Source organism: Ovis canadensis, chromosome 3 (assembly GCF_042477335.2).
Source record: "Ovis canadensis isolate MfBH-ARS-UI-01 breed Bighorn chromosome 3, ARS-UI_OviCan_v2, whole genome shotgun sequence".
In the NCBI taxonomy this organism is placed as follows: Eukaryota; Metazoa; Chordata; class Mammalia; order Artiodactyla; family Bovidae; genus Ovis; species Ovis canadensis.
The window spans coordinates 91,821,278-91,847,836 of NC_091247.1; the positions used below are offsets into that span (position 1 = coordinate 91,821,278).

Here is a 26,559-nt window from a genome sequence, read left to right on the forward strand (position 1 = left end):
CAAAAGGGAAATGTTGGGATAGCTACTGCTGCTGCTAAGTCGTCCAGTCATGTCCTACTCTGTGTGACCCCATAGACAGCAGCCCATCAGGCTCCCCCGTCCCTGGGATTCTCAAGGCAAGAACACTGGAGTGGGTTGCCATTTCCTTCTCCAATGCATGAAAGTGAAAAGTGAAAGTGAATTCGCTCAGTCGTGTCCGACTCTTTAGCGACCCCATGGACTGTAGCCCACCAGGCTCCTCTATCCACAGGATTTTCCAAGCAAGAGTACTAGAGTGGGGTGCCATTGCCTTAGCAGGGAGGGACAAATCAGGAGCTTGAGATGAACATACACACCAGTGATCTTCCCAACCCAGGAATCAAACCCAGGTCTCAGGCCGATTCTTTACTGTCCGAACCAGGGAAATCCCAAACATTCACGCACTACCATATGTAAGATAGATAACCTACCGCATAGCACAGGAGAGTCTACTCAATATTCTATGATAACGTGTATGAGAAAAGAATCTAAAAAAGAATGAATATGTGTATATGTATAACTGAATCACTTAGCTGTAGACCTGAAACTAACATTGAAAATGAACTATACTCCAATAAAATTACAATATTTAAAAATAAATGAAATATGATTCCAAGGTTTCAGGCATCAGTCCCAGTGTTCTGTGTCTTGCATAGCCCTTTCTGCCCTGAGAAATAGAAATTATATAACTTGTTTTCTACTATGCAGACTAGGGAGGATTCACAAGTCTGGTCTGGTGAACTTCCAGGAAATAAATTTTAAGTGTTTATATAAAGCTTATTCACACTTTCTTGATCTAGAAGTTACACAGGAAACAGCAGAGAACTGAAATAAACCAGGCTCTGAAGAGAGGGAACTCTAAGTGTAGGCAGAAGGGTTGAACTGTGACACCCTGTAGCATCTGCAACTTGGAAAACAGGAGGTTTGATTTTAGGACTTAGGTGATTTAGAAGGTGCATCACTATTATTGTTCACCATCATTTCCTGTTTCTCTGTTCTGATTGCTTTTGCTATGTAATAAACTGCCCTAACTTGTCACGGTAAAAATAAAACAAAATAAAATAAATATGGGAATGCAAACAATTCTCAAAAAGAAAAAAATTGAAGAATTTACACTACCTGATTTCAAGACTTACTGTAAGGATACAGTAATCAAGAAAGTGTGATATTGGCACAAGGACAGACATAAATAAGTGGAACAGAAGAGAGTTCAAAAATAGATTCACAAATTCAATGGGTAAAAGATATTCTTCTTAACCAATCATGATGGAAACATTGTATATCCCTATGGGAAAAAAGTGAAACTCAACTCCTTATCTCACATCATAACCAAGAAAATTATCTCACAATGGATCAATGGGGATTTCCCTGGTGGTCTAGCAGTTAAGAGTCTGTCTGCCAGTGTACGGGACACAGGTTCAATCCCTGGTCCAGGAAATAAAATCATACATGCTGTGGAGCAACGAAGCCCAGGCACCACAGCTGCTGAGCCCACAAGCTCTGGAGCCCATGTGCCACAGTAAGAGAGGCCACTGCTCCAAGAGGCCCATGGATCACAGCTAGAGAAAAGCCTCCACTTGCTAAAACAAGGCAAAGCCTAGGAGCAACAGTGAAGACCCAGTGCAGCCAAAAATAAGCAGACAAATAAATGAATGGGACCCAAATAAAATCTAAACTTACAAAACCTCTAGAAGAAAGTAGGTGAAAATCTTTGTAGCTCAGGATGAGAGTGGTTTTGTTGATAGGACACAAAAAGCATGAATCAGAAAAGAAATAATTAGTAAGTTGGGCTTCATAAAAATAAAAATGTTTTGCTCTTCAAAAGATGCAGAAGAATAAAAGGCAAACCATTGTACTAATCATATTTTTATTTTCCATATTTTATGGAAGTAGAAACATATGTTTATAAAAATACTTGTCCATGAATGTTCATAGAAGCTTCATTCATGACAGCCAAAAACTGGAAACAAACCAAATGTCTATCAACAGAACTAATAGGTAAATGGATCTTTTCCAACAGTGAAATACAGCTCAGCAATTTAAAAAGGACTGAACTATCAACACCTGCAAACAATAAGGCAAAATTTAACAGCACCATAGTAAGTGAAAGGAGCCAGACACAAGAGTAACACTACATTTGTCCATTTACATGAACTTCTAGAACGGGCAGGGGGTTCCCAGGTGGCTCAGTGGTAAAAGAATCTGCCTGCCCATGCAGGAGACTCAGGAGACATGGGTTCCAACCTTGGGTTGGGAAGATCCCCTGGAGGAGGAAATGGCCACCCATTCTAGTATTCTTGCCTGGAAAATCCTACAGACAGAGGATATCGGTGGGCTACAGTCCATAGGGTCGCAAAGAGTTGGACACAACTGAGCACACATGTTGCCCTAATGGTCCAGCAGCAAGCGATGAGAAGGAAGACAGACACAAAATCTGGTGCAACGGGTCAAGGGACCTGCAGCCTCTATTGGACTGAGGTGCAGAGTCCACTCTGAGTCCAGGTTTTATTCCTAATTGCAGACTACAAGACTTTCTTTGATCTTATCTTTCTCACGACACTACACTGACATAGTCCAGATCTCCTTGCTTCACCCCTTCTCAGCTAGTCTTGGGAACAATAAGCAAGTGTGTAGGCGGCGTTCATGCCTGACGCTGACCCAGTGTCCAAGGTCCATGCTTTCACGATCCCAGTCATACTCCCTTCTGAGTCTGGTCTTGGGGTTTGTAACAGGCGATTATTCTAAGAAAAACATGTAAGATAATCATTAACACAGTTTCTTAACATATGCTGTTTTTCCAGGTGCTATTTCTGTGAAATTTCTCAAGGCTGTGAAAGTACATTATTAGGAATTCCCACTACACACACACACACACACACACACACACACACACGTGCTAGAACAGGCAAAAGCAATTTATAGTTAAAGAAATCAGATCAGTGGTTGCTTTGATGGGGACTATAAAGAGGCACAAGGGAACTTTCTGCACTGATGGGAATTTTCTAAATCTTGATGGGTAAAATTAACTTCGGTGTGTACATTTGTGAAAGTTCCTTGTATTTTATTGCATGTGAAGTACACGTCAATGAGACTGATTTTTAAAATGAGGCAGTTTGGGGACGCCCCTGGTGATCCAGTGGTTAAGACTTTGCCTTCCAGTGCAGGGAGTGTGGGCTCAATCCCTGGTCAGGGAGCTAAGACCCCATATGCCTCCTGGCCAAAGAACCAAAACATAAAACAGGAACAATGTTGTAACAAACTCAGTGAAGACTACAAAAATGGTCCACATCAAAAATCTTTTAAAAAAAATGAAGCAGTTTAATATTTAACTGGTACAGAAAGGTCTCAAAAACTTCAGTAAATAAACAAAACAGATGTCAAACATTACGTAATCTGTGTTCTTCTTGGTGTGGAAAAAAAAAGGGAAAGTGACAATGGTTGCTTCCTGATAGCTTCTGTCTTGTTAGTTTTACAGAATGAGGAGCCATTTTACAGAAAGAAGAGGATAATATTGGAGTCACATTTGATTTCTCCATTTGGAAATAATATTGTCTTTTAGATACAAAAAGCTGGGAAGTTTTTATTCAGAAAAAGTAAGTATACTAGAAATCAAATCTGCCTGATTACATAGTATGCTTTCATATATGGGTGGTATTGAATAGAAAAATCAATTTATGCCTTCCTTCGATCAGTTATATATGGAATTCCCATCATATATTCTTTTGTGATTTGAAGAATTCAGTTATAAATACGGTGGCCTGGGATAAACGGCAGAACCACAGATAAGCCACAAAGAGTGATGGTTTTAAAATATTGGTCCCCTGCCATCACCTGCGCGATCATTGTGTAGATCTAAGTGGCAACCAAAACGTAACTCTTTCCACCTTGATGACCATGTCTAGAGTATGCTGTCCAATGCAGTTAGCAGCAAGTAGCCATGTGTGTCTATTTAAGATGTGAATTTAAATAAACAAAAATTAAATAAAATTTAAAATTCAGTCACACTGTCACACAAGCCATACTTCAACTGCTCAGTAGCCACATATGACTAATGGCTCCACTGCTAGACAGTACGAATATAGAACATGTGTACCATCTCAGAAAACATGGTGACATTCCAGCTGAGGTTAGCAGTAGGGATCAGCGACAGAGACAAGGGGGACCTTGGATGGGACTCTGGAGGTCTGAGCACCTGATGATGCAGTTCAGATCAAAGAGGCCGTGGGGTCTTTGGGAGCAGATATCCACTTGGATTTGTCAAGAAAGATTTGAAAAGCAGGAGCAGCCTAGCCCGGGAGAAAAGTAATGCAGACAAATGTCTAAGAGTACGACACCAGAGAGACATTTCTCAGAGCTGGCAGAGACTGCCTCGGAGAGTTAGATCTTGGCAAGTCAGACATGAGACAGCTTTTCCAGGGAACCTCACCATGGGAGATGAGAGTTTTGCAGTGATACTCTTCAGAAAACACCAAATTTCACCTCAGATAAAATGTGCTACTCCTTTGAGTGGTGGCAACAGAATAATGGCTAACAATAGTAGCTAACATTTATTGAGCTATTACTTTCTATGAAATACTACACATGAATTCTCACTACAACTTCATAAGTAACTTCTCAACTCCATTGTACAGATAAGGAACCAATGGTATACTGGAGCTGGTTCTTACTGTTTTATGAGACCTGATTGGTAAATGTTTATGCTTTATGCTAGCCAGCTGACATACATTGTTAGCTTGAAATTGGCCACAGTGGAAATATAATGTGCACATTGGTATGTGCTATGAATTTGGGCCTTTTCCCTCAGAGAGGCAATGTTTTCAATGGTTGGCAGTGCAGCACTGAAACAGGCTCAGAGAGGCTTAGCAACTTGGCAAGGCTTCCCTGTTGGCTCAGATGGTAAAGAATCTGTCTGCCAATGCAGGAAACCTGGGTTTGATCCCTGGGTTGGGAAGATTCCCTGGAGAAGGAAATGGCAACCCACTCCAGTATTCTTGCCTGGAGAATTCCATGAACAGAGGAGCCTGGAGGGCTACTGTCCATGAGGTCACAAAGAGTCAGACTTGACTGAGCAACTAACACTTTCACTTTTTCAAGGTTACACAGATGGTGGCAACTGGCAGATTGTATGCCAGTCTCCTTGTTTGAAAGCCCAACATCTCGCCCCTCTGACCTTACTCTTGTACAGTGAGGACAAGATTACTCACTTTACTTTGTTATCAGAGAATAAAACATCTTGTTCACCAAGGACTCTGATGTTAGGAATGAAGGGCTTTACAGAGCTCTGCTTGAAGGCCTGGAATTCAAGCATTCGGTATTCCCATAATTCAAGATAGGTCCAAAGGAGGTGGTGGTGGGGGACGAATGAACCTAATGCTCTGGCAACATGATGCTAGTATATATATTTTGTACAAATGAATAAATATGTATATTTCCCCTCACTTTCTCAGTGAACTTCATAAAGGAGAACAGTCAAGTTCTCATTCGAAGGATGGGAATGACTGTGATAAAGCAAATTTTGGATGAGCTATTTGTATGGAATGTCATGAATTACGAAGAAGTAAGTGTCATTCTTGGCGAGAGGTTTGAGCAGGACGCTGCAAGAGGGATCATTCACATGATTTTGAAGAAGGGTTCAGAAGCCTGTAACCTCTTTCTTAAATCCCTTGAAAAGTGGAACTATCCTCTGTTTCAGGAATTGCATGGACTAAGTAAGTATCAGTTTGCTTTTATATGTTCTACAAAGAGAATAAACCACGAAGAAGATCCATAATCCTCATGACAGAGCCTCTGCTCTCCTCCCTTTTCATATTCCTGGGCTGTGAGCTTTGGTCACATTCAGGAAAAGCTCAGACACTCTCAGGAAAGAGAAAAACACTCCCACTAGATTACTTGATGGTGAAGCCAAATAAGAAACTCCGAGGTCAGGGAATAAATGATTTAGCATAGTCTGACTTCAGAATCAAATTGGATAATGAAGGTACTTAAGTAGTCAAAGCAGGGACTCACCTGGCAGTTCAGTGGTTAAGACTCCACACTGCACTGCAGGGGGCACAGGTTCAGTCCCTGGTCAGGGAACTAAGATCCGTCATGCCAAGTGCCCACACCCCTAAAAAAGAGAAGTCAGTGCAGTTTTCAACATTCCTCAATCTGACGAGGACCATCTTTGGACAAGCGGCCCCGTGACTACCTACTCTGATCCAAGCTCCACTCTAAAGAGAGCCTGACTGACTAAAGAAGCATGATTCTGCTTTTCATGAAATATTAATCAAGGTTAACTCTTGATTTGCTGAGTGTCACCAGACCATCATTCTAAGCCATTTCCCCACTAGTCTCATGTACATTCCTTATACCAAACACTGGCTCCTCTCCTTTCCAATCAGCTGCTACAAAGTTTGGTGTTGGAAATGAAGAAACAGAAGGGGAATGGGGGTAAAGGCCAACACAGAAAAGCAGGAGTAAATATCTGGAACCCTTTCTGCCATTCCAGAACTGGGGAAGGAAATTAAAGTCAGATTCTCAGCACCACCCCTTCCTTCCTCCTCCTGAACGCTAAGTTCTGGGGACACACAGAACTGGGTCCTTTTTAACTCACCTCTTCTCTAACAGGTCTTTTTCATCAGATGTCAGAAGACGACTTAGATGATTTGGCTCAGGAATTAAAGTACTTCTATGAGAGCCTATCTTTTCTCAACTTCTATCCCCTGGGTGAAGATATTGACATCATGTTTAATTTGAAAAGCACCTTCACAGAACCAGTGCTATGGAAGAAGGACCAACACCATCACCGCCTGGAACAGCTGACCCTGAGTGGCCTGCTGGACACTCTTCAGAGCCCCTGCATCATTGAAGGGGAATCAGGCAAAGGGAAGTCCACTCTGCTGCAGCGAATCGCCATGCTCTGGGCCTCCGGAGAGTGCCAGGCTCTCGCCAAGTTCAAATTAGTCTTCTTTCTTCGTCTGAGCAGGGCCCAGGGTGGACTCTTCAAAACCCTGTCTGACCAACTCCTGGATATACCTGATGTGATCAGTAAGCAGACTTTCATGGCCACGCTGCTGAAGTTACGGCAGAGGGTTCTTTTTCTCCTTGATGGCTACAATGAATTCAAGGCCCAGAACTGCCCAGAAATTGAAGCCCTGATAAAGGAAAACCACCGCTTCAAGAATATGGTTATCGTCACCACCACCACGGAGAGCCTGAGGCACATCCGGCAGTTTGGGGCACTGATTGCCGAGGTGGGGGATATGACTGAGAGCAGTGCCCAGGCTCTCATTCAGGAGGTGCTGAGAAAGGAGTTCGCTGAAGGCTTGTTGCTCCAAATTCAGAAATCCAGGTGTCTGAGGAATCTAATGAAGACCCCTCTCTTTGTGGTCATCACTTGTGCAATTCAGATGGGGAAAAGTGAGTTCCACTCTCACACACAAACCACGCTGTTCTGTGCCTTCTATGATCTGCTAATAAATAAAAACAGGCACAAACGTAAAGGGCTGGCTCCTAGTGAAGTCACTCAGAGCTTGGACCACTGTGGAGACCTAGCTCTGGAGGGTGTGTTCTCCCGCAGGTTTGATTTCGAACCAGATGACTTGTCCAATGTGAACGAGGATGTCCTGCTGACAACAGGACTCCTCTGTAAATACACAGCGCAACGGTTCAAGCCAAAGTATAAGTTCTTTCATCAGTCATTCCAGGAGTACACAGCAGGACGCAGACTCAGCAGTTTACTGACATCTGGAGAACCAGCAGAGGTGACCAAGGGGAATGGTCACCTGCAGAAAATGGTTTCCATTTCAGACATTACATCCAAGTACAGCAACTTGCTTCTGTACACGTGCGGCTCATCTGCTGAAGCCACCCGGAGTGTTCTGAGACACTTGTCATCAGTGTATGAACATGGCAGTCTCTTGGGACTTTCTGTCACCAAGAGGCCTCTCTGGAGGCAGGAATCTATGCAAAATATGAAAAGCACCACTGTGCAAGAAATTCAGAAAGCCATAAACATCAATTCCTTTCCAGAGTGTGGAATCAACTTATTCCATGAGAGTATATCCACGTCTAGCCTGAGCAATGAATTTGAAGCTTTCTTTCGTGGTAAAAGCTTATATATCAACTCAGAGAATATCCCTGACTACTTATTTGACTTCTTTGAAGACTTGCCTAACTGTGCAAGTGCTCTGGACTTCGTTAAACTGGACTTCTATGGGGGGACTGTGGCTTCGTGGGACAAGACCACAGAAGACATAGGCAGGACCCAGGATCAAGAGTTCTCAGGAACCTACATTCCCAGCAGGGCTGTGTCTTTGTTCTTCAACGGGAAGCAGGAGTTTAAGACCTTGGAAGTCACACTCCGGGATTTCTGCAAGTTGAGTAAGAAAGATGTCAAATATCTGGAGAAAATATTCAGTTCAGCTACAAGCCTCAGGTTGCACATTAAGAGATGTGTCGGAATGGCTGGAAGCCTCAGTTCAGTCCTCAGCACCTGTACGAAAATTCATTCCCTCATAGTGGAAGCCAGTCCCCTCACCCTCGAAGACGAGCAGCATATCACATCTGTGACAAACCTGCAGACCTTGGGTGTTCATGACCTACAGATTCAACAGTTGCCAGGTATCGTGAACACCAGCAGTTTAAGCTATAATCCAACCTGGTTATTTACTGCAGAAATATTAGCTATCATTTGTTTTGCCTGAAATTTTCCAATAGTTTCTACCAGGAGTTAGGACCTAGAAGGGAAGTGGGAGGGCTTGGGAGAGAGTTCCTTGCTGGGGGAAGTCTGTCATGTTGGGAGGCCCTAGGGTGGATTCCCAGAACTGAAGCCCTATAGTCTGACTGCATAGCTATGTGGTAGTGTGTATGGTGGTGTGTGAGTGTGTGTGTATGTAGGTGTGTGTGTGCATGTGTATGTGTACAGTAGGTTAAGCTTGTTTTCTGTGAACCCTCCATCTTGTCAGCATCTCTGTCTCAACCCAACACTCACTGCTTTCCTACCAAGTAGCACCTGTCCTTCTTTGAAGTCTGGGAGGAAAACCACCCATTAATTGATCGCCTGCAGAAGCTGCTGGCCAGTCATGTCACTAGACTCTTAACTAGGACATTGCAGCACACACCCAGTCCCACCTCTACCTCAAGCATCATTCATTCTGAAAGAAAATTTGGGGAACAGGTTTTGTCTAACATGAAGAAATTAGAGACAACAGACACAATACATATGGGGTAAATCTTTCTGGGTAAAGGGGAGTTTTCACCAAATTCAAAATAACACTAAGGGTGAGGGTCACCTGTGTAGACCAGCCGCATCTGTCTAGATCCCTCCTGTTAACCAGAGCAGGGGCTGCTGAGTTCTGTGTAGTTATGGGTCGACAGGAGCCTTGCTTTATGAGACTGTAATCTGAGATTGGTTTTCATCCGCAAATGAGTTCCCTTTTGGTTCTGCCTCACTTGTCACCATGTAGGGGATAAGCTTTCCAACCTTCTACTCAATGCAAGAATCCCTTCTATCAGGTTCTGGATAGTTACTCAGACTATTAAACTACCTTCTGTGCTAGCAGGCTTACCGTCTCCTCTTGATGGCAATTCTTTTGTGCCAATTTGGCAAACTGGTCACTTACAGGCTGAATTTGATCTACATATTATTAAAAATTTCTTTTTTCCTGTTGGCCAATATTTTGTTCTTAATATCTTAAATTTATTTTTTGAGTAAGGTATTCACATGGTCCAAATTATAAAACAATCTATAATGAAAAGTCTCCTTCCTTTCCCTCTCCCCTCACAATGATTCTTTTCCTTGAAGGAGCTGTCACCATTTTGAAGTTGGGAGATGTCATATGAAAATACAGGTCTCATTGCTCTTGAAAATTACAGACTTGACAACTGCACTTGGTAACAGCTGGCTAGAGCTTCATGATCTGACCCTATGCTCTTTGGACAAGACACATAATCTTCAGTAAGACACAGAGGTCACCTGTTCTACTTCTTGTAATAACATCATCTCTCTCACCCTCTCTGACATTTGAGTTTATAATCAGCATTTATTTTTTCTTACAGCTAGGATCTAGTCACTACTGAAGGGCATGTAGGTTATTTTCAGCTTGGGCAATTATAAGTAAAGCTACTATAAACATTATTATGCAAACTTGTATGTAAAAATAAGTTTTCAATTCACTTGGGTAAATATTTAGTGCTGGAACTGCTGAACCATGTGACAAGTGCTTGTTTAACTTTTGAAGAAACTTCCCAGCTATCTTCTACTGTGTACCTTTTACATTCTCAGTAGCAATACATGAGAATTTCAGTTGTTCTGCATTCTCACTAGCACTTAGTAGTCTTCCTATTTGTCTCTTTTTTTCATTTTATAACAATAATAATAAAGGAAACAACAATACCAAGTGCTGGTGAGGATATGGAGAAACTAGAACTCTATGCATCATGTTATCTCATCAGAGTTGGCTGATAAAAGTTGAAAATTTTTCATGTACTTATTTGCCAACTTAGTGAAATGTCTGTTCAAGTTTTTCCCCATTCTTAATTGGGTTAATTTGTTTTCTTAGTGTTGAATTTTAAGTGTTTTTTTTAATACATTCTGGATACAAGTCTTTTGTCAGATAAGTGATTTGAAAATATTTTCTCCCAATCTGTAGTCTTTTCATTCTTTAACAGTGTCTTTCATAGGACAAAAGTTTTATTGCCGTCCACTTTTTCTCTTTGTGAATCACGCTTTCAGTGTCATGTCTAAGAACTCTTTGCAAAAAATCAACATGATTTTTTCCATATTTTCTTTTGAAATTTTACGTTTTATGTTTAGATCTGTGACGCACTCTGAGTTAATATTTGTGTAAAGTGTTAAGTTTAGATCAAAGTTCATTTTTCTTCCCTATGGATATCCAGTTATTCTGTTTATTGAAATGACAATTCTTTCATGTTTGAATAACCTTTTTATCCTTGCCCAAATTATTTGGCTATAGTTGTATGGGTGTAATTCTGAATACTATTTTCCATTGATCTTTCATTTGCCAATACCCATGCCTATTTCTTGTCAATACTCCACTGTCTTAATAACTTTTGCTTTATAGTAAGTCATAAAATTGTGTAGTATTATTTCTCCAAATTACTTTTCCTTTTTCTAAAAAATTACAAAATATTCCAGTTCCTTTGTTCTTCCATATAAATTTTAGAATCACTTTTTTTTTTGGCTAGGGCTCATAGCCTGTGGGATCTTAGTTCCTCAACCAGGGACTGAATCTGAGCCCTCGGTAGTGAAAACATAGAGTTCTAACTACTAGACTTGCAGTGAATTCCGAAGAATCACATTTATATTGCCAAAAATTCTCCCTGAGATCTTGGTTGGAATTACATTGATCTATAGACTAATTTTGGAGAAGGCAATGGCAACCCACTCCAGTACTCTTGCCTGGAAAACCCCATGGATGGAGGAGCCTGGTAGGCTGCAGTCCATGGGGTCACTAAGAGTCGGACATGACTGAGCGACTTCACTTTCACTTTTCACTTTCATGCGTTGGAGAAGGAAAGGGCAAGCCACTCCAGCCTAGAGAATCCTGGGGATGGCAGAGCCTGGTGGGCTGCCATCTCTGGGGTCACACAGAGTCTGACATGACTGAAGCATTTAGCAGCAGCAGCATAGACTAATTTGGGGTTCTCCCAAATTAGTGGGGCAAGTGGTAAAGAACATGCCTATCAATGCAGGAGACGTGAGACACTGGTTCGATCCTTGGGTCCAGAAGACCCCCTGGAGGAAGGCATGGAGCCCACTTTAGTCTTCTTACCTGGAGAATTCCATGGACAGAGGAGCTTGGAGGGCTACAGTCCATAGCTTCATGAAGAGTCAGATATGACTGAAGTCACTTGGCACATACACACATAGACTAATTTAGAGAGAAGGGTCTTCCCTGGTGGCTCAGAGGTTAAAGCGTCTGCCTCCAATGTGGGAGACCTGGGTTTGATCCTTGGGTCAGGAAGATCCCCTGGAGAAGGAAATGGTAACCCACTCTAGTATTCTTGCCTGGAGAATCCCATGGACGGAGAAGCCTGGTAGGCTACATACAGTCCATGGGGTCGCAAAAAGTCGGACAAGACTGAGCGACTTCACTCTTCACTATTAACATAATTTTTATGTTGAATATTTCAACCTATGACCATGGTTTCTCTTTCCATTTATTTAGATTTTTCTTAAATTTTTTTTCATTATTTTGAATTTTTCATCATGTTGATCCTGTATATGTTTTATTAGATTTATACTTTTACATTCTTTTGGAGCTATTGTACATGGTATTTAAAAAAATCTGGTTAATGGGATTTCCCTGGTGGTCCAGTGGCTAAGACTCCTTGCTCCCAATGCAGTTGGGCCTAGTTCCAGGTCTAGTTCCAGGTCATGGAACTAGATCCTAAGTGCCACAACTAGGAGTCTGCAGGCTGCAATGAAGATCAAGATCCCTTGTGCTGCAACTAAGACCAGGTGAAGCCAAATATAAATAAATATTTAATATTTTTTTAAAAATCTGGTTACCAATTATTTATTGCTACTACAGAAATTCAGTTCAGTTCAGTCACTCAGTCGTGTTCGACTATTTGTAACCCCATGGACTGTAGTACCCCAGGCTTCCCTGTCCAACACCAACTCCCAGAGCCTGCTCAAACTCATGTCCATTGAGTCAGTGATGCCATTCAACCATCTCATCCTCTATCATCCCCTTCTCCTCCTACTTTCAATCTTTTCCAGCATCAGCGTCTTTTCAAATGAGTCAGTTCTTCACATCAGGTGGCCAAGGTATGGAAGCTTCTGTTTCAGCATCAGTCCTTCCAATGAATATTCAGGACTAATTTCCTTTAGGACAGACTGGTTTGATCTCCTTGCAGTCCAAGGGACTTTCAAGAGGCTTATCCAACACCACAGTTCAAAAGCATCAATTCTTCAGTGCTCAGCTTTCTTTATAGTCCAGCTCTCAAATCCATACATGACTACTGGAAAAACCATAGCTTTGACTAGATGGACCCTTGTTGGCAAAGTAATGTCTCTGCTTTTTAATATGCTGTCTAGGTTGGTCATAGCTTTTCTTCCAAGGAGCAAGCACATTTTAATTTCATGGCTACAGTCACCATCGGCAGTGATTTTGGACCCCCCAAAAATAAAGTCTGTCACTGTTTCCACTGTTTCCCCATCCATTTGCCATGAAGTGATGGGACTGAATGCCATGATCTTAGTTTTCTGAATGTTGAATTTTAAGCCAACACTTTCACTCTCCTCTTTCACTTTCATTAAGAGGCTCTTTAGTTCTTCGCTTTCTGCCATAAGACTGGTATCATCTGCATATCTGAGGTTATTTCTCCTGGCACCTTGATTCCAGCTTGTGCTTCATCCGGCATTGTGCATGATGTACTCTGCATATAGGTTAAATAAACAGGGTGACAGTATACAGCCTTGACATACTCCTTTCCCAGTTTGGAACTAGTCTGTTGTTCCATGTCCAGTTCCAACTATTGCTTCTTGATCTGCATACAGATTTCTCAGGAGGCAGGTAAGGTGGCCTGGTGTTCCCATCTCTCTCAGAATTTTTCCGTTTGTTGTGATTCACACAGCTAAAGGCTTTGACATAGTTAATAAAACAGAAGTAGATGTTTTTCAGGAACTCTCTTGCTTTTTCGATGATCCAATGGATGTTGGTGGTTTGATCTCTGGTTCCTCTGCCTTTTCTAAATCTACTTGAACATCTGGAAGTTCACGGTTCACATTCTGCTGAAGCCTGGCTTGGAGAATTTTGAGCATTACTTTGCCAAGCGTGTGAGATGATGACAATTGTGTGGTAGTTTGAGCATTCTTTGGCATTGCCTTTAAACTGACCTTTTCCAGTCCTGTGGCCACTGCTGAGTTTTCCAAATTTGCTAGCATGTTGAGTGCAGCACTTTCACAGCATCATCTTTAAGGATTTGAAATAGCTCCACTGGAATTTCATCACCTCTACTAGCTTTGTTCCTAGTGATACTTCCTAAGGCCCACTTGACTTTGCATTCCAGGATGTCTGGCTCTAGGTGAGTGATTACACCATTGTGATTATCTGGGTCATGAAGATCTTTTTTTGTATAGTTCTTCTATGTAATGTTGCCACTGCTTCTTAATATCTTCTGCTTCTGTTAGGTCCATACCATTTCTGTCCTTTATCGTGCCCATCTTTGCATGAAATGGTCTCCTTGGTATCTCTAATTTTCTTAAAGAGATCTCTACTCTTTCCCATTCAGTTGTTTTCCTCTGTTTCTTTGCATTGATCGCTGAGGATGGCTGTCTTATCTCTCCTTACTATTCCTTGAAACTCTCCATTCAAATGGGTATCTCTTTCCTTTTCTACTTTGCCTTTAGCTTCTCTTCTTTTCTCAACTATTTGTAAGGCCTCCGCAGACAACCATTTTGCCTTTTTTCATTTCTTTTTCTTGGGGATGGTCTTGATCACTGCCTCCTGTACAATGCCATGAACCTCTATCCATAGTTCTTCAGGCACTCTATCAGGTATAATCCCTTGAATCTATTTGTTACTTCCATTGTATAATCATAAGGGATTTGATTGAGGTCATACCTGAATGGTCTAGCGGTTTTCCCTACTTTCTTCAATTTCAGTCTGAATTTGGCAATAAGGAGTTCATGATCTGAGCCACAGTCAGCTCCCAGTCTCATTTCTGCTGACTGTATAGAGCTTCTCCATCTTTGGCTGCAAAGAATATAATCAATCTGATTTTGGTATTGACCATCTGTTGATGTCCACGTGTAGAGTCTTCTCTTGTGTTGTTAGAAGAAGGTGATTGCTATGACCAGTGCATTCTCTTTGCAAAACTCTGTTAGCCTTTGCCTGGCTTCATTTTGTACTCCAAGGCCAAATTTGCCTGTTATTTCAGGTATCTCTTGACTTCCTACTTTTGCATTCCAGTTCCCTAAAATGAAAAGGACATCTTTTTGGGTGTTAGTTCTAGAAGGTCTTGCAGGTCTTCATAGAACCACAACTTCAGCTTCTTCAGCATTACTGGTTGAAACATAGACTTGGATCACTGTGATATTGAATGGCTTGCTTTGGAAACGAACAGAAATCATTCTGTCGTTTTTGAGACTGCACCCAAGAACTACATTTTAGACTCTTGTTGTCTATGAGGGCTACTCCATTTCTTCTAAGGGATTCTTGCCCACAGTTGTAGATATAATGGTCATCTGAGTTAAATTTGCCCATTCCAGTCCATTTCAGTTCACTGATTCGTAAAATATCGATGTTCACTCTTGCCATCTCCTGTTTGACACTTCCAATTTACCCTGATTCATGGACTTAACATTCTAGGTTCCTATGCAATATTGCTTTTTACAGTATCGGACTTTACTTCCATCACAGTCACATCCACTACTAGGCGTTGTTTTTGCTTTGGCTTTGTCTCTTCATTCTTCTGGAGTTATTTCTCCACTCCTCAAGTAGCATATTGGGTACCTACTGACCTGTGGAGTTCATCTTTCAGTGTCCTATCTTTTTGCCTTTTCATGCTGTTCATGGGGTTCTCAAGGTAAGAGTACTGAAGTGGCTTGCCATTCCCTTCTCCAGTGGACCATGTTTTGTCAGAACTCTCCACCATGACCCATCCATATTGGTTGGCCCTGTACAGCATGGCTCATAGTTTCATTGAGTTAGACAATCGGAAGGCAATGGCAATCCACTCCAGTACTCTTCCCTGGAAAATCCCATGGATGGAGGAGCCTGGAAGGCTGCAGTCCATAGGGTCGCTGAGGGTCGGACACGACTGAGCGACTTCACTTTCACTTTTCACTTTCATGCATTGGAGAAGAAAATGGCAACCCACTCCAGTGTTTTTGCCTGGAGAATCCCAGGGACGGGGGAGCCTGGTGGGCTGCCATCTGTGGGGTCACATAGAGTTGGACACGACTGCAGCAACTTAGCAGTAGCAGTAGTAGTGGTCCGTGGGATCAGTTTGATTAGTTTTCTGTGATTTTGGTTTTCATTCTGTCTGCTTTTTGACAGATGAGGATAAGAGGCTTATGGAAGTTTTCTGATGGGAGAGACTGACTGTGGGGGAAACTGGGTTTTGTTATGGTAGGCGGGACCATGCTCAGTAAATCTTTAATCCAATTTTCTGTTGATGGGCAGGGCTGTGTTTCCTCCCTGTTGTTTGACCTGAGACCAAACTATGCTGGAGGTAATGAAGATAATGAGGAGCTCCTTCAAAGTTCCCATGCTGGCACTGCCACAGTGCCTCCTACCCTGCAGCAGAAATACAATTGATTTTTGTGTGTGTTGATATTGTACTCTGTATCTATGATAAACTTATTTCATGCCCCCTCCAAAAAGAATATTTTTATTTCTTCCATTCCGATTTGTATACTTTTTATTTCATTGTCTTGCCTTATTGCATCGATATGACTTACAGTACACAGTGTTGAACAGAAGAGATGAGAGTGAACATCCTCCCTTGTTTCTAATCTTAGGGAGAAAGCATTCAGACTTTCACTATTAAGTATGACATTCATTAATTGCCATTTTTTGTTTTGTTTTGTTTTTTTTTAAGATGCCTTTTGTCAGGTTGAGGACATTTCCTTCTATTCCTAGGTGGCTGAAAGTTTTTCTCATTATATAGTTATTAAATCATAACAAATATTTTTGCTGTGTCAATTTATATGATCACTTCATTTTTCTTCTCTAGACTGTTGATATAGTGAATGGATTGATTTTCAAATATCAAAACAATCCTGCATTCCTGTATGAAGCTCACTTGGTGGTAGTATAATATTCTTTTTATGCATGACTGAACTCCTTGGTAATATTTTGTTGAGAATTTTGGCTTCTATGTTCATGAGTGATACTGCTTCAAAGTTTTCTTTTGTTTTATTTTCTTTGTCTGAGTTTCACATTGGTTAATGGTTCGGTTCAGTTCAGCTCAATTCATTCGCTCAGTCGTGTCCGACTCTTTGCGACCCCATGAATTGCAGCACGCCAGGCCTCCCTGTTCATCACCATCTCCCGGAGTTCACTCAGACTCACGTCCATCGAGTCAGTGATGCCATCCAGCCATCTCATCCTCTGTCGTCCCCTTCTCCTCCTGCCCCCAATCCCTCCCAGCATCAGAGTCTTTTCCAGTGAGTCAAGTTTTTGCATGAGGTGGCCAAAGTACTGGAGTTTCAGCTTTAGCATCATTCCTTCCAAAGAAATCCCAGGGCTGATATCCTTCAGAATGGACTGGTTGGATCTCCTTGCAGTCCAAGGGACTCTCAAGAGTCTTCTCCAGCACCACAGTTCAAAAGCATCAATTCTTCAGTGCTCAGCCTTCTTCACAGTCCAACTCTCACATCCATACATGACCACTGGAAAAACCATAGACTTGACTAGATGGACCTTAGTCGGCAAAGTAACGTCTCTGCTTTTGAATATGCTATCCAGGTTGGTCATGACTTTTCTTCCAAGGAGTAAGTGTCTTTTAATTTCATGGCTGCAATCACCATCGGCAGTGATTTTGGAGCCCCCCAAAATAAAGTCTGACACTGTTTCCACTGTTTCCCCATCTATTTCCCATGAAGTGATGGGACCGTATGCCATGATCTTCGTTTTCTGAATGTTGAGCTTTAAGCCAACTTTTTCACTCTCCTCTTTACTTTCATCAAGAGGCTTTTGAGTTCCTCTGCACTTTCTGCCATAAGGGTGGTGTCATCTGCGTATCTGAGGTGATTGATATTTCTCCTGGCAATCTTGATTCCAGCTTGTGTTTCTTCCAGTCCAGCGTTTCTCATGATGTACTCTGCATATAAGTTAAATAAGCAGGGTGACAATATACAGCCTTGACATACTCCTTTTCCTATTTGGAACCAGTCTGTTGTTCCATGTCCAGTTCTAACTGTTGCTTCCTGACCTGCATACAGATTTCTCAAGAGGCAGGTCAGGTGGTCTGGTATTCCCATCTCTTGAAGAATTTTCCACAGTTCATTGTGATCCACACAGTCAAAGGCTTTGGCATAGTCAAGAAAGCAGAAATAGATGATTTTCTGGAACTCTCTTGCTTTTTCCATGATCCAGTGGATGTTGACAATTTGATCTCTGGTTCCTCTGCCTTTTCTAAAACCAGCTTGAACATCAGGAAGTTCATGGTTCATGTATTGCTGAAGCCTGGCTTGGAGAATTTTGAGCATTACTTTACTAGCATGTGAGATGAGTGCAATTGTGTGGTAGTTTGAGCATTCTTTGGCATTGCCTTTCTTTGGGATTGGAATGAAAACTGACCTTTTCCAGTCCTGTGGCCACTGCTGAGTTTTCCATATTTTCTGCTTCATAAAATGAGTTGGGAAGTGTTGCCTGTGTTTCTGTTTCCTGATAGTTATTGTGTAGAATTGATGTTATTTCTTCTTTGAATGTTTGGTAGAATTTTCAAGTTAAATTATCTGTGCTTGAAGCTTTCTTTTTTGAGAAAATTTTAAACTATAAATTCAATGTCCTTAGTTACATAGGACTATTTAGGTTATTTATGTAATGTTGGATAAATTTTAGTAGCTTGGGGCTTTCAAGAAATTGTGTAGTTTTCAGTGCAAGTTTGATCTATGAAGCAGGGTACTCAAAGTCGGTGCTCTGGGATGAGGTGGGGAAGGAGGTAAGAGGCAGGTTCAGGACAGGAAGACACATGTGCACCCATGGGTGATTCATATTGATGTATGACAATAATCACCTCAATATTGTAAAGAAATTATCCTCCAATTAAAATAAATTAAGTAATTAAAAAAAGAAATTGTGTAGTTTTATCTGTAAAAATCCTATGGACGGAGGAGCCTGATGGGCTACAGTCCATGAGGTCACAAGAGTCAGACACAACTGAGTGACTAAAACACACACATCTGTGTTGTCAAATTTATGCATATTTTTCTCTATTCTTTTAACATCTGTGATTTCTGTATTGTTATCTTCCTTTTCATTTCTGATATTTGTAATTTGTTTTTCTTCATTTTTTATTTATCAGTCTTGCTAGAAATTTATCAAATTTATTGATCTTTTCATGGATACAGCTTTTAGTTTCCATTGATTTTCCCCTATTGTTTATCTGTTTGCAATTTTTTATCAATTTCTGCCCTTTATTATTGCATTGCTTCTTCTTCTATTGGGTTTATGTTGCTCTTCTCTGTCTAGTTTCTTAAGTAAGCTTAGGTTTCTGATTGGAAAGTTTTCCTTATTTCCAATATAAGTATTCAGTGCTCTAAACCTCCCTTTAAGCAACTGTTAACCTGTGATTTTGATATATTTTAGTTTTTAAAAATATTTTTTCAAAATATTATCCAATTTTCCTTGAGACTTATTTGATGCTTGTATAGAAGTGTGTTGTTTAATTTCCACCTGTTTGGAGATTTCCCAATTACCTTTCCAGTGTAATTCCATTATATTGGGAAGACATGCTTCCATCTCTGACCAAAAATTATATATTTGTGTTTCAATTTCATGAACATTTCTTGCCGATGGTAGAACAAAATTCTTTTGATTGGTCCTGGAAATCTAGTAAATGACAGCTGAACACCAATCCCTTTTCTTTTGGCAGGTGGTCTGACTGACAGTTTAGGTAATTTGAAGAATCTTACGAAGCTCATACTGGATAACATTAAGATGAATGAGGAAGATGCTTTAAAACTAGGTCAGATTTTTGTTTTCTCTAATATTTTTATTAATATAAGTTTAATAATAAGAACAGTTAAGACTCTGACACTGACTGTGTTTATACAATGCAAGAAGGCCTTTATGTCCTTGGTGTCCTAATGCATTTCTTTTCCATTGGTTTGCAGCTGAAGGTCTGACGAATCTGAAAAAGATGTGCTTACTTCATTTGACCCACTTGTCTGATATAGGGGAAGGAATGGATTACATAGTCAAGACTCTATCAGCTGAACCCTGTGACCTTAAAGAAATTCAATTAGTCTCCTGCTGCCTGTCAGGAAATGCTGTGAAAACCCTAGGTAACTGCTGCCTACATTAACTGAATGAAAACAGTAAAAAAACATGCGATATGTTTATAGTAGGGCATGCTACATCTCTCAAATGGAAATTTAGTCTTTAGAGAAATTGGAAAAGATAATAAAGACTTCTAGGTAATACCTAACCTATTTTTATGATCTTCTCTGTGATTGGAATGAAAATTTATTATGGATGAATAATAGTAGAGAATTTTGAGATAATTGAAGATGTCATTTTAAGATAGGGTAAGTGAAAGTGAAAGTCACTCAGTTGTGTCCTACTCTTCGAGACCCCATGAACTATATAGTCCATGGAATTCTCCAGGCCAGAATACTGGAGTGGGTAGCTGTTCCCTTCTCCAGGGGATCTTCCCAACCCAGGGATCGAACCCAGGTCTCCCATACTGCGGGTGAATTCTTTATCAGCTGAGCCATCAGGGAAGCCCAAGAGAGGGTAAAGAGGAAGAAAATAAGAAATGAGTGATTGAAACTTGGCACATTCTGTTATATAATAACTGCTTAATAAAATTTTGATTAAATTGATAAATAAGTGATTGAGAAGCAGAGAGAGAAGGATCTTCTTAAATGTTCTCTGTCCTAATTCTTACCTATTGCCTTGTTAAGATGGAGGTAATATGCATCAATATAAGAGCTGAGTCTTGAGTTCCTAAAGGGTATATATACCAAGTATGGAGAAACTTTTGCATATTTCTGGATAAGCTAGATATGGTCAATTTAGATTTTTTTTTCAATTTAGGATTTTGGGGGAAAGATGGTCTAGCCCTTTAAAAAACAGAATAAACAAGTGCTAAGAATCTGTAAACTTTCCTAAGAAAATTATGTATATGCCAGTGTAAACCAAAAGTTAGAGATACCTAGGGATTAAAAAAGGCCAGACAAACAATGAGAAGCATAAGAATGATGAGCACACTCCTTTACTTCTTCACTTGCCCTGGGGAGAGACAGGTTTAGAACTGAAAATACCAGCTGTACCCCTTTTAAGAGGAGCTCTGCAGGTTTAAAAAAATTATTTATAAGTGCTTCTCTTGTTGAGGAGCACAGGCTCCAGGGAACACAGGCTTCAGTAGTTGTAGCTCCAAGGCCCTAGCACAGGCTCAGTAGCTGTGGTGCACAGGCTTAGTAGTTCTGTGGCATGTGGACTCAACCTGGACCAGGGATGGAATCCATGTTTCTTGCATGGGCAGGCAGATTCTTTACCACTGAGCCACCAGGGAAGTCCCACGCTTTGTATTTGAAACCAAATCACAGAAGATGCTTTACTCTAAGAAAAGGGTTCATATGATTGATTAAAAACAATAATAGCTAATATTATAACAAGAGTATGTATTCATTAAAAAACTGACTAATTTCTAAAGGGGATATTTCCAATCAGTCTTGATAGGAAAAACTTCAACTAAACAACCATGACAAATATCTGAAAATGAAGAAAAGAATTAAGCAGTTCTTCACTAGAATGATAGTGTCAGGAGAGTGTAATTTCGTCTGTTCTGTCTTGCTGTAACAAAGATTTGAAACGGTGGACCAGTGTTACAGCTCAGAGTTTTATTCAGCAAACAAAGGATAGTACACCCTCGAGGTGTGAAGGCGGGCTGACCGCAATGGAGAGGCCCCACCTGGCTTGACTCCCTCTTTTTTACGGTTTTGTCTCCTACCCTCTGAGCCTGCCATATGCAAACTAGGGCTAGCCAGGAAGGCAGAGTGTTTGCTCCACCTGAGGTTCTCACTCCAGTCCTCCAAATTTTCCTTTGTTCCTTTTTCACAGGCTTTCCCCTTTCTTTGTCTTTTAGTCACTGCCATTTTGGACTCCTTTTATTGTAACTGCCTAACAATGGCATTTATGATTAATGTTTACATGTAATATGGTTTCCCAAAATTTTAACCTCAATATATTTGTATTTTTGTTATTAAAATACATCCCTTATAGATAGCATGGAGTTGGGTCTTGCTTTAAAAAAGAAAATCTAGTTTTATTCATCTTTGTCTTTAATTGGAATGTTTAATCCAGTTAATATAATTATTTATATGAATAGATTTCCAGCTGCCATTTTGCTATTTGTTTTCTGTTTTTTCATCTGTCTTTTTTTAATTTCTAAGTTTTTATTATTAGCATCACAACTATGACATTAACAAAATTATCTAAACTGAGTACACAAAGAACAGCTCATCTTATCTGGTTTTTATTCCTTTGTTTCTCCTGCACGATAGGGTATTTAGGATTATAAGCAACCTCAAGAGTTTATCCATTTCAACTTCCTCATTCTAAATATGAAGCTGGTGAAGCCTAGAAAAGCAGAGTGACTTTACTAAAATAACATAAAAACTATCTTCCAGGCTGCATTAGGCTTATGGTGAATTTAAGTTTTTAGTCAGAACTTAGGACCAGGAAATATATGTGCATCAATCATAGCTGTGGCAACTGGGGGTTAAATCTTTCCAGAGACTTTTTTGGAATAATTATATTAATCAAGTAAAATAATGTTTTATATGCTACCAACAAAGAAAACAAGGACTCAGAATTCTTCTAAGGATATTTTTAAATGCACTTACAGTTCCCTGAAAGTCTTGTTTTGGATTGAAATTTCTTTTTTCCAGCTCAGAATCTTCATAACTTGGCCAAACTGAGCATTCTTGATTTATCTGAAAATCATCTGGAAAAGGATGGAAAAGAAGCTCTTCAGCAACTAAGTAAGAATGACAATTTAGCCAAAACCAAATACTCAAAAGGTCAGAAAAGCAGTTTCTTTTATCCACATATGCCTTACTAGATGGACCTCAGTGAAATGAAGGTCATTACATAAGTCAATGTAGCCCTTATTTAAACTACTCTTGAAGAATATGGGCCAATGGTTTTTGAGTTATTAGTTTTCCCATATCATTGCACCTGAGATTCCCACTTGCTTGCCTCCTTCCAGGGAGCTAGTGTCTGAGAGTGACATTCAAGGCAAATTTGCTTAAGAAGTTAGTGATAAGATTTTTAAGCTGTGATAACAATTCTGTGATTATGTTAAAATAAAACAACCTGGTACCTACTGTCTGAGATTTGTTTCAAAATAATATAGAAGGGAAGGAATTTGATGACAATGAAGCAAGATTATCCATGATTTGGTTTTTTGTTGAAAGTTGGCATATTAGTACATATAGTTTTATATATTTTTGTATATTTTTGAACACTTCCCATAAAAATATTAACCAAAAAACAAGTAGATTCTTATTGCGCACTGAGCAGGCTTCAGAGATAATAATCATTCCTTTTCTCACATCCCTTCATCCTTTATCAATTCTGAGATGGATCCAATTTCTGAAACTGCTCCCTGGTTCTTCAAGTTGATAGGCTGCACATCTTAGAACAGCTAACCGTTCTGATGCTGCCCTGGTGTGGTGATGTACGAGTCAGTCTGGCCAGACTGTTGGAGCAACTGAAGAAGGTCCCACAGCTCGTCAAGCTTGGGCTGAAAAACTGGAGACTCACAGATGCAGAGATTAGAATTCTAGGTAGGTATACATACAGCGCTAAGAGAAAGGAAGTTAGCCCTCACAAAGGTCTTCAGTTGGCTTGTTCTATTTAGTTAGTTAGCTAGCATCTGATTTGCTTATTTATTTGACTCCTCTTTTTTATACAAACATATTGAAAGAGTGTTCACATATGTTAAAGAGTAAAATGATCGAAGACAACTGACCTGTCTTCAAGCATTTTACCTGAAGTGCTTAAAGGAAAAACATTCACATTATCTGATAAGGTGTATTATGTTAGGAATTGCTCTTCCTGGCCTTAACTATCTGAAATTCAGCAAGGCCCCTCCAATCTTGGGAAATATGTTTAAGCCACTTGTTGGGTATTCAAAACAAGTAAGGAAAAGAAAGAAAGAATGTGTTAGTCGTTCAGTCGTGTCCAATTCTTTGTGACCCCATGGACTGTAACCCCAGTCTTCTCTGTCCATGGAATTCTCTAGGTGAGAATACCAGAGTGAATAGCCATTGCCTTCTCCAGGGGATCTTTCCAACCCAAGGACTGAACCCGCATCTCTTATGTCTTCTGCATTGCAGGCAGATTCTTTACCATCTGAGCCATCAGGGAAGCCCAAGTGCAATTTTAATGTAAATGGGATCATGGAATACATTTAAGAAGTTGCAAAATAACCCAGGAACAAAAAAAGATAAATAGATGACTGAAGACACAACAGCCTCAGGCAGCTGAAGTGTCCCCACGCTCTCTGTATTAGTTATCATGTCTGTGTAAGATGACTCCAAAATTTGTGGCTTACACAAACTACAGAACCAACAACTATAAACATTACCTCGCATTCCTGTGGGTCAGGAATTTGGAAGCAGCTTAGCTGGGTGGTTCTGGCTTTGTGTCATGGGATTACAGTACAGATTTGCCTGGGGCTGCTGGAAACCTGCTTCCAAGGTGGCTCCTCACTGGGTTGGCAGGTTCGTGCTGGCTGTTGGATGGGGCACTAGTTTCTCATCCCTGGACCTCTCCATACACTGCTTGCATGTCCTCAGAACATGGCAGCTCACTCTCTCCAGAGCAAGAGATCCAAAAGAGAAATCAGTTAGATGTTGCAATATCCTTTATGACCTAGCCTGGGAAGATCATTCTGGGGTCATCTCTGCTGTGTCCTGTGGTTACTCATGTCAGCCCATCCCAGTGTGGGAGGGGACAACACAAAAGAGTGGACACTAGGAGGTGAGGATCATTGGAGCCAACTTGAAGGCTGACTACATTACCTAAGGCCAAGAATTGGTAAAAACAGCCTTGACTGCCTTCATCTCCCTCCCAGATTGTCTAGAAAGTATTTGTAGGATACACATCATAAAACTTACCATTTTAACCATTTTAAAATCTACAGTTTTGTGGAATTCACGTTCTTAAGCAACCACCATCACCATCCATCTCTAGAACTTTTTCATTTTTCCTGGCTGAAACTCTGTACTCATTAAAGACTAACTCCCTCTTTTAAAAATTTCTCCTAGAGATGTGTGTGTCTTTAATTCCTTAGGCTGCCCAAAGGGTCTGCAATTCTTAGTGGTGCTGAGATTCTGGGTCTTTCCTTCCCTTAATTCTTTTATTTATTTTTGCTTGCACTGGGTCTCTGCTGCTGTGCTTGGCCTTTGGGGCTGCTCTTGGGTGCAGTGCCTGGGTTTCTGATCGTGGTGGCTTCTCTTGTTGTGGGACACAGGGTCTAGGGCACAGACGCTTCAGTAGTTGCGGCTTGCAGGCTTAGTTGCTCTGCAGCATGTGGGATCTTCCTGGATCAGGGACGGAACTGTGTGCTCTGCGTTGGTAGGCAGATTCTTAACCCCTGGGCCACCAGGGAAGTCCTCTCCTTCCTTTCATTTCTAACTCCACTTCCATCTCCTCTACCTGCTCCCTTCACCATCAAATCATATCATCCTGGGTGTCATTCTTTCAGGACCTTCTGCTATTCTGGGTGATCTTGGAAGCAGGTGGGGTTTCTGTGACAGGCTAATTAGCTAATAAAATAATCCTTCTCAGGTAACCTCATACCTAAAGCAAGTTGGAAAGGATATGTCTTTTCAAGGAGGCTGTTGGGAAGTGTGTAGAATTAGAATTACAGGTGAGGGAAGGCATTTTTACATAGAGACTCTATCATCTTTCAAATCTGTAAGTAGGTAGTGGCTTAACTTGCCCACTTCCGAGGCTGACTACTGAGACCAGAGGAGGAGATGCTGTGGTGGGTTCATTAAGAACTAAGCTAAGGGAGTAATTTGCCATTTCACTTTAATAGCCTAGTGCCTAACAGCGTCCATATGTAAATGAGAAATATAAATATAACAGAAGACAGCTGACTCTTGGGAATTTACCTGTAATGATGTACCCCGATGCAAGTGAAAAAATGACAAAATGAAGAACTAATTTATTCTCAAAGTGTTTTTAAAAAGAATTTGTGGAATTACCATTATATACCTAATAAAACATAACTATTATCCCTGTTTTATAAACAGAGACATGGAACCTCCTTGGCAGTCCAGTGGTTAGGACTCTTCACTTCCTCTGCAGGGGCCGCCAGTTCCATTCCTGGTCAGGGAACTAAGACACCTCATGCCATGCAGCAAGGCCAAAAAAAATGTTTTTAAAAAGAAGCAGAGGCATAAGAAAGTTGTTAGACCAAAGCAGGGAGAGGGCTAGAGACAGAAGAGTTGATGAAAGGAGCGAGAGCGTGCAGGTGCTGGCGTGACTCCTCTCCAGCCATTTCCTCCACCCCCCAAAGGTATAAGGGCTTCCCAGGTGGCTCAGTGGCAAAGAATCCGCCTGCCAATAAAGGACACCCAGGTTTGATCCCTGGATCGGGAAGACCCCCCTGGAGTAGGAAATGGCAACCCACTCCAGATTCTTGCCTGGAAAATCCCATGACAGAGGAGCCTGGTGGGCTACAGTCCTTGAGATCGCAAAGAGTCAGACACAACTAAGTGTGCACACGCATGCAGCTAGAGGTATAAAAAGCAGTCTGCTTGGATGTGAGGCACTAGCTGAAGAGTGAGAGCCAAGCATTCTCTGCCTTTGGTCTCTAGCCAGGTGAAGAGACTGCTGT

At 40.9% G+C, this 26,559-nt stretch overlaps 1 protein-coding gene and 1 long non-coding RNA gene across 3 annotated transcripts in view; one reads left to right on the forward strand and one right to left on the reverse strand.

The window, feature by feature from the left end:
- The window catches only part of NLRC4 (NLR family CARD domain containing 4), a 47,108-nt gene that overhangs the window by 7,712 nt on the left and 12,837 nt on the right, over positions 1–26,559 (forward strand). Inside the window, exons 2-8 of the mRNA XM_069583617.1 lie at positions 3,486–3,611; positions 5,466–5,726; positions 6,625–8,619; positions 19,573–19,665; positions 19,814–19,984; positions 22,595–22,687; positions 23,327–23,494. Of these exons, the coding sequence (XP_069439718.1) occupies position 3,611; positions 5,466–5,726; positions 6,625–8,619; positions 19,573–19,665; positions 19,814–19,984; positions 22,595–22,687; positions 23,327–23,494 (2,782 nt within the window). The 5' untranslated portion in view covers positions 3,486–3,610. The remainder of the gene's footprint in view (positions 1–3,485; positions 3,612–5,465; positions 5,727–6,624; positions 8,620–19,572; positions 19,666–19,813; positions 19,985–22,594; positions 22,688–23,326; positions 23,495–26,559) is intronic.
- Positions 1,869–26,074, reverse strand: LOC138437063 (uncharacterized). Of its 2 annotated transcripts, XR_011255750.1 has the most exons (5): positions 24,298–26,074; positions 22,550–22,650; positions 6,611–8,368; positions 6,025–6,124; positions 1,869–2,759 (listed from the first exon to the last, which is right to left on the reverse strand). It is a non-coding gene; the product is annotated as an uncharacterized lncRNA (long non-coding RNA). The 2 variants fall into 2 exon arrangements; XR_011255749.1 differs by lacking the exon at positions 24,298–26,074 and having other exon boundaries at positions 22,550–23,454.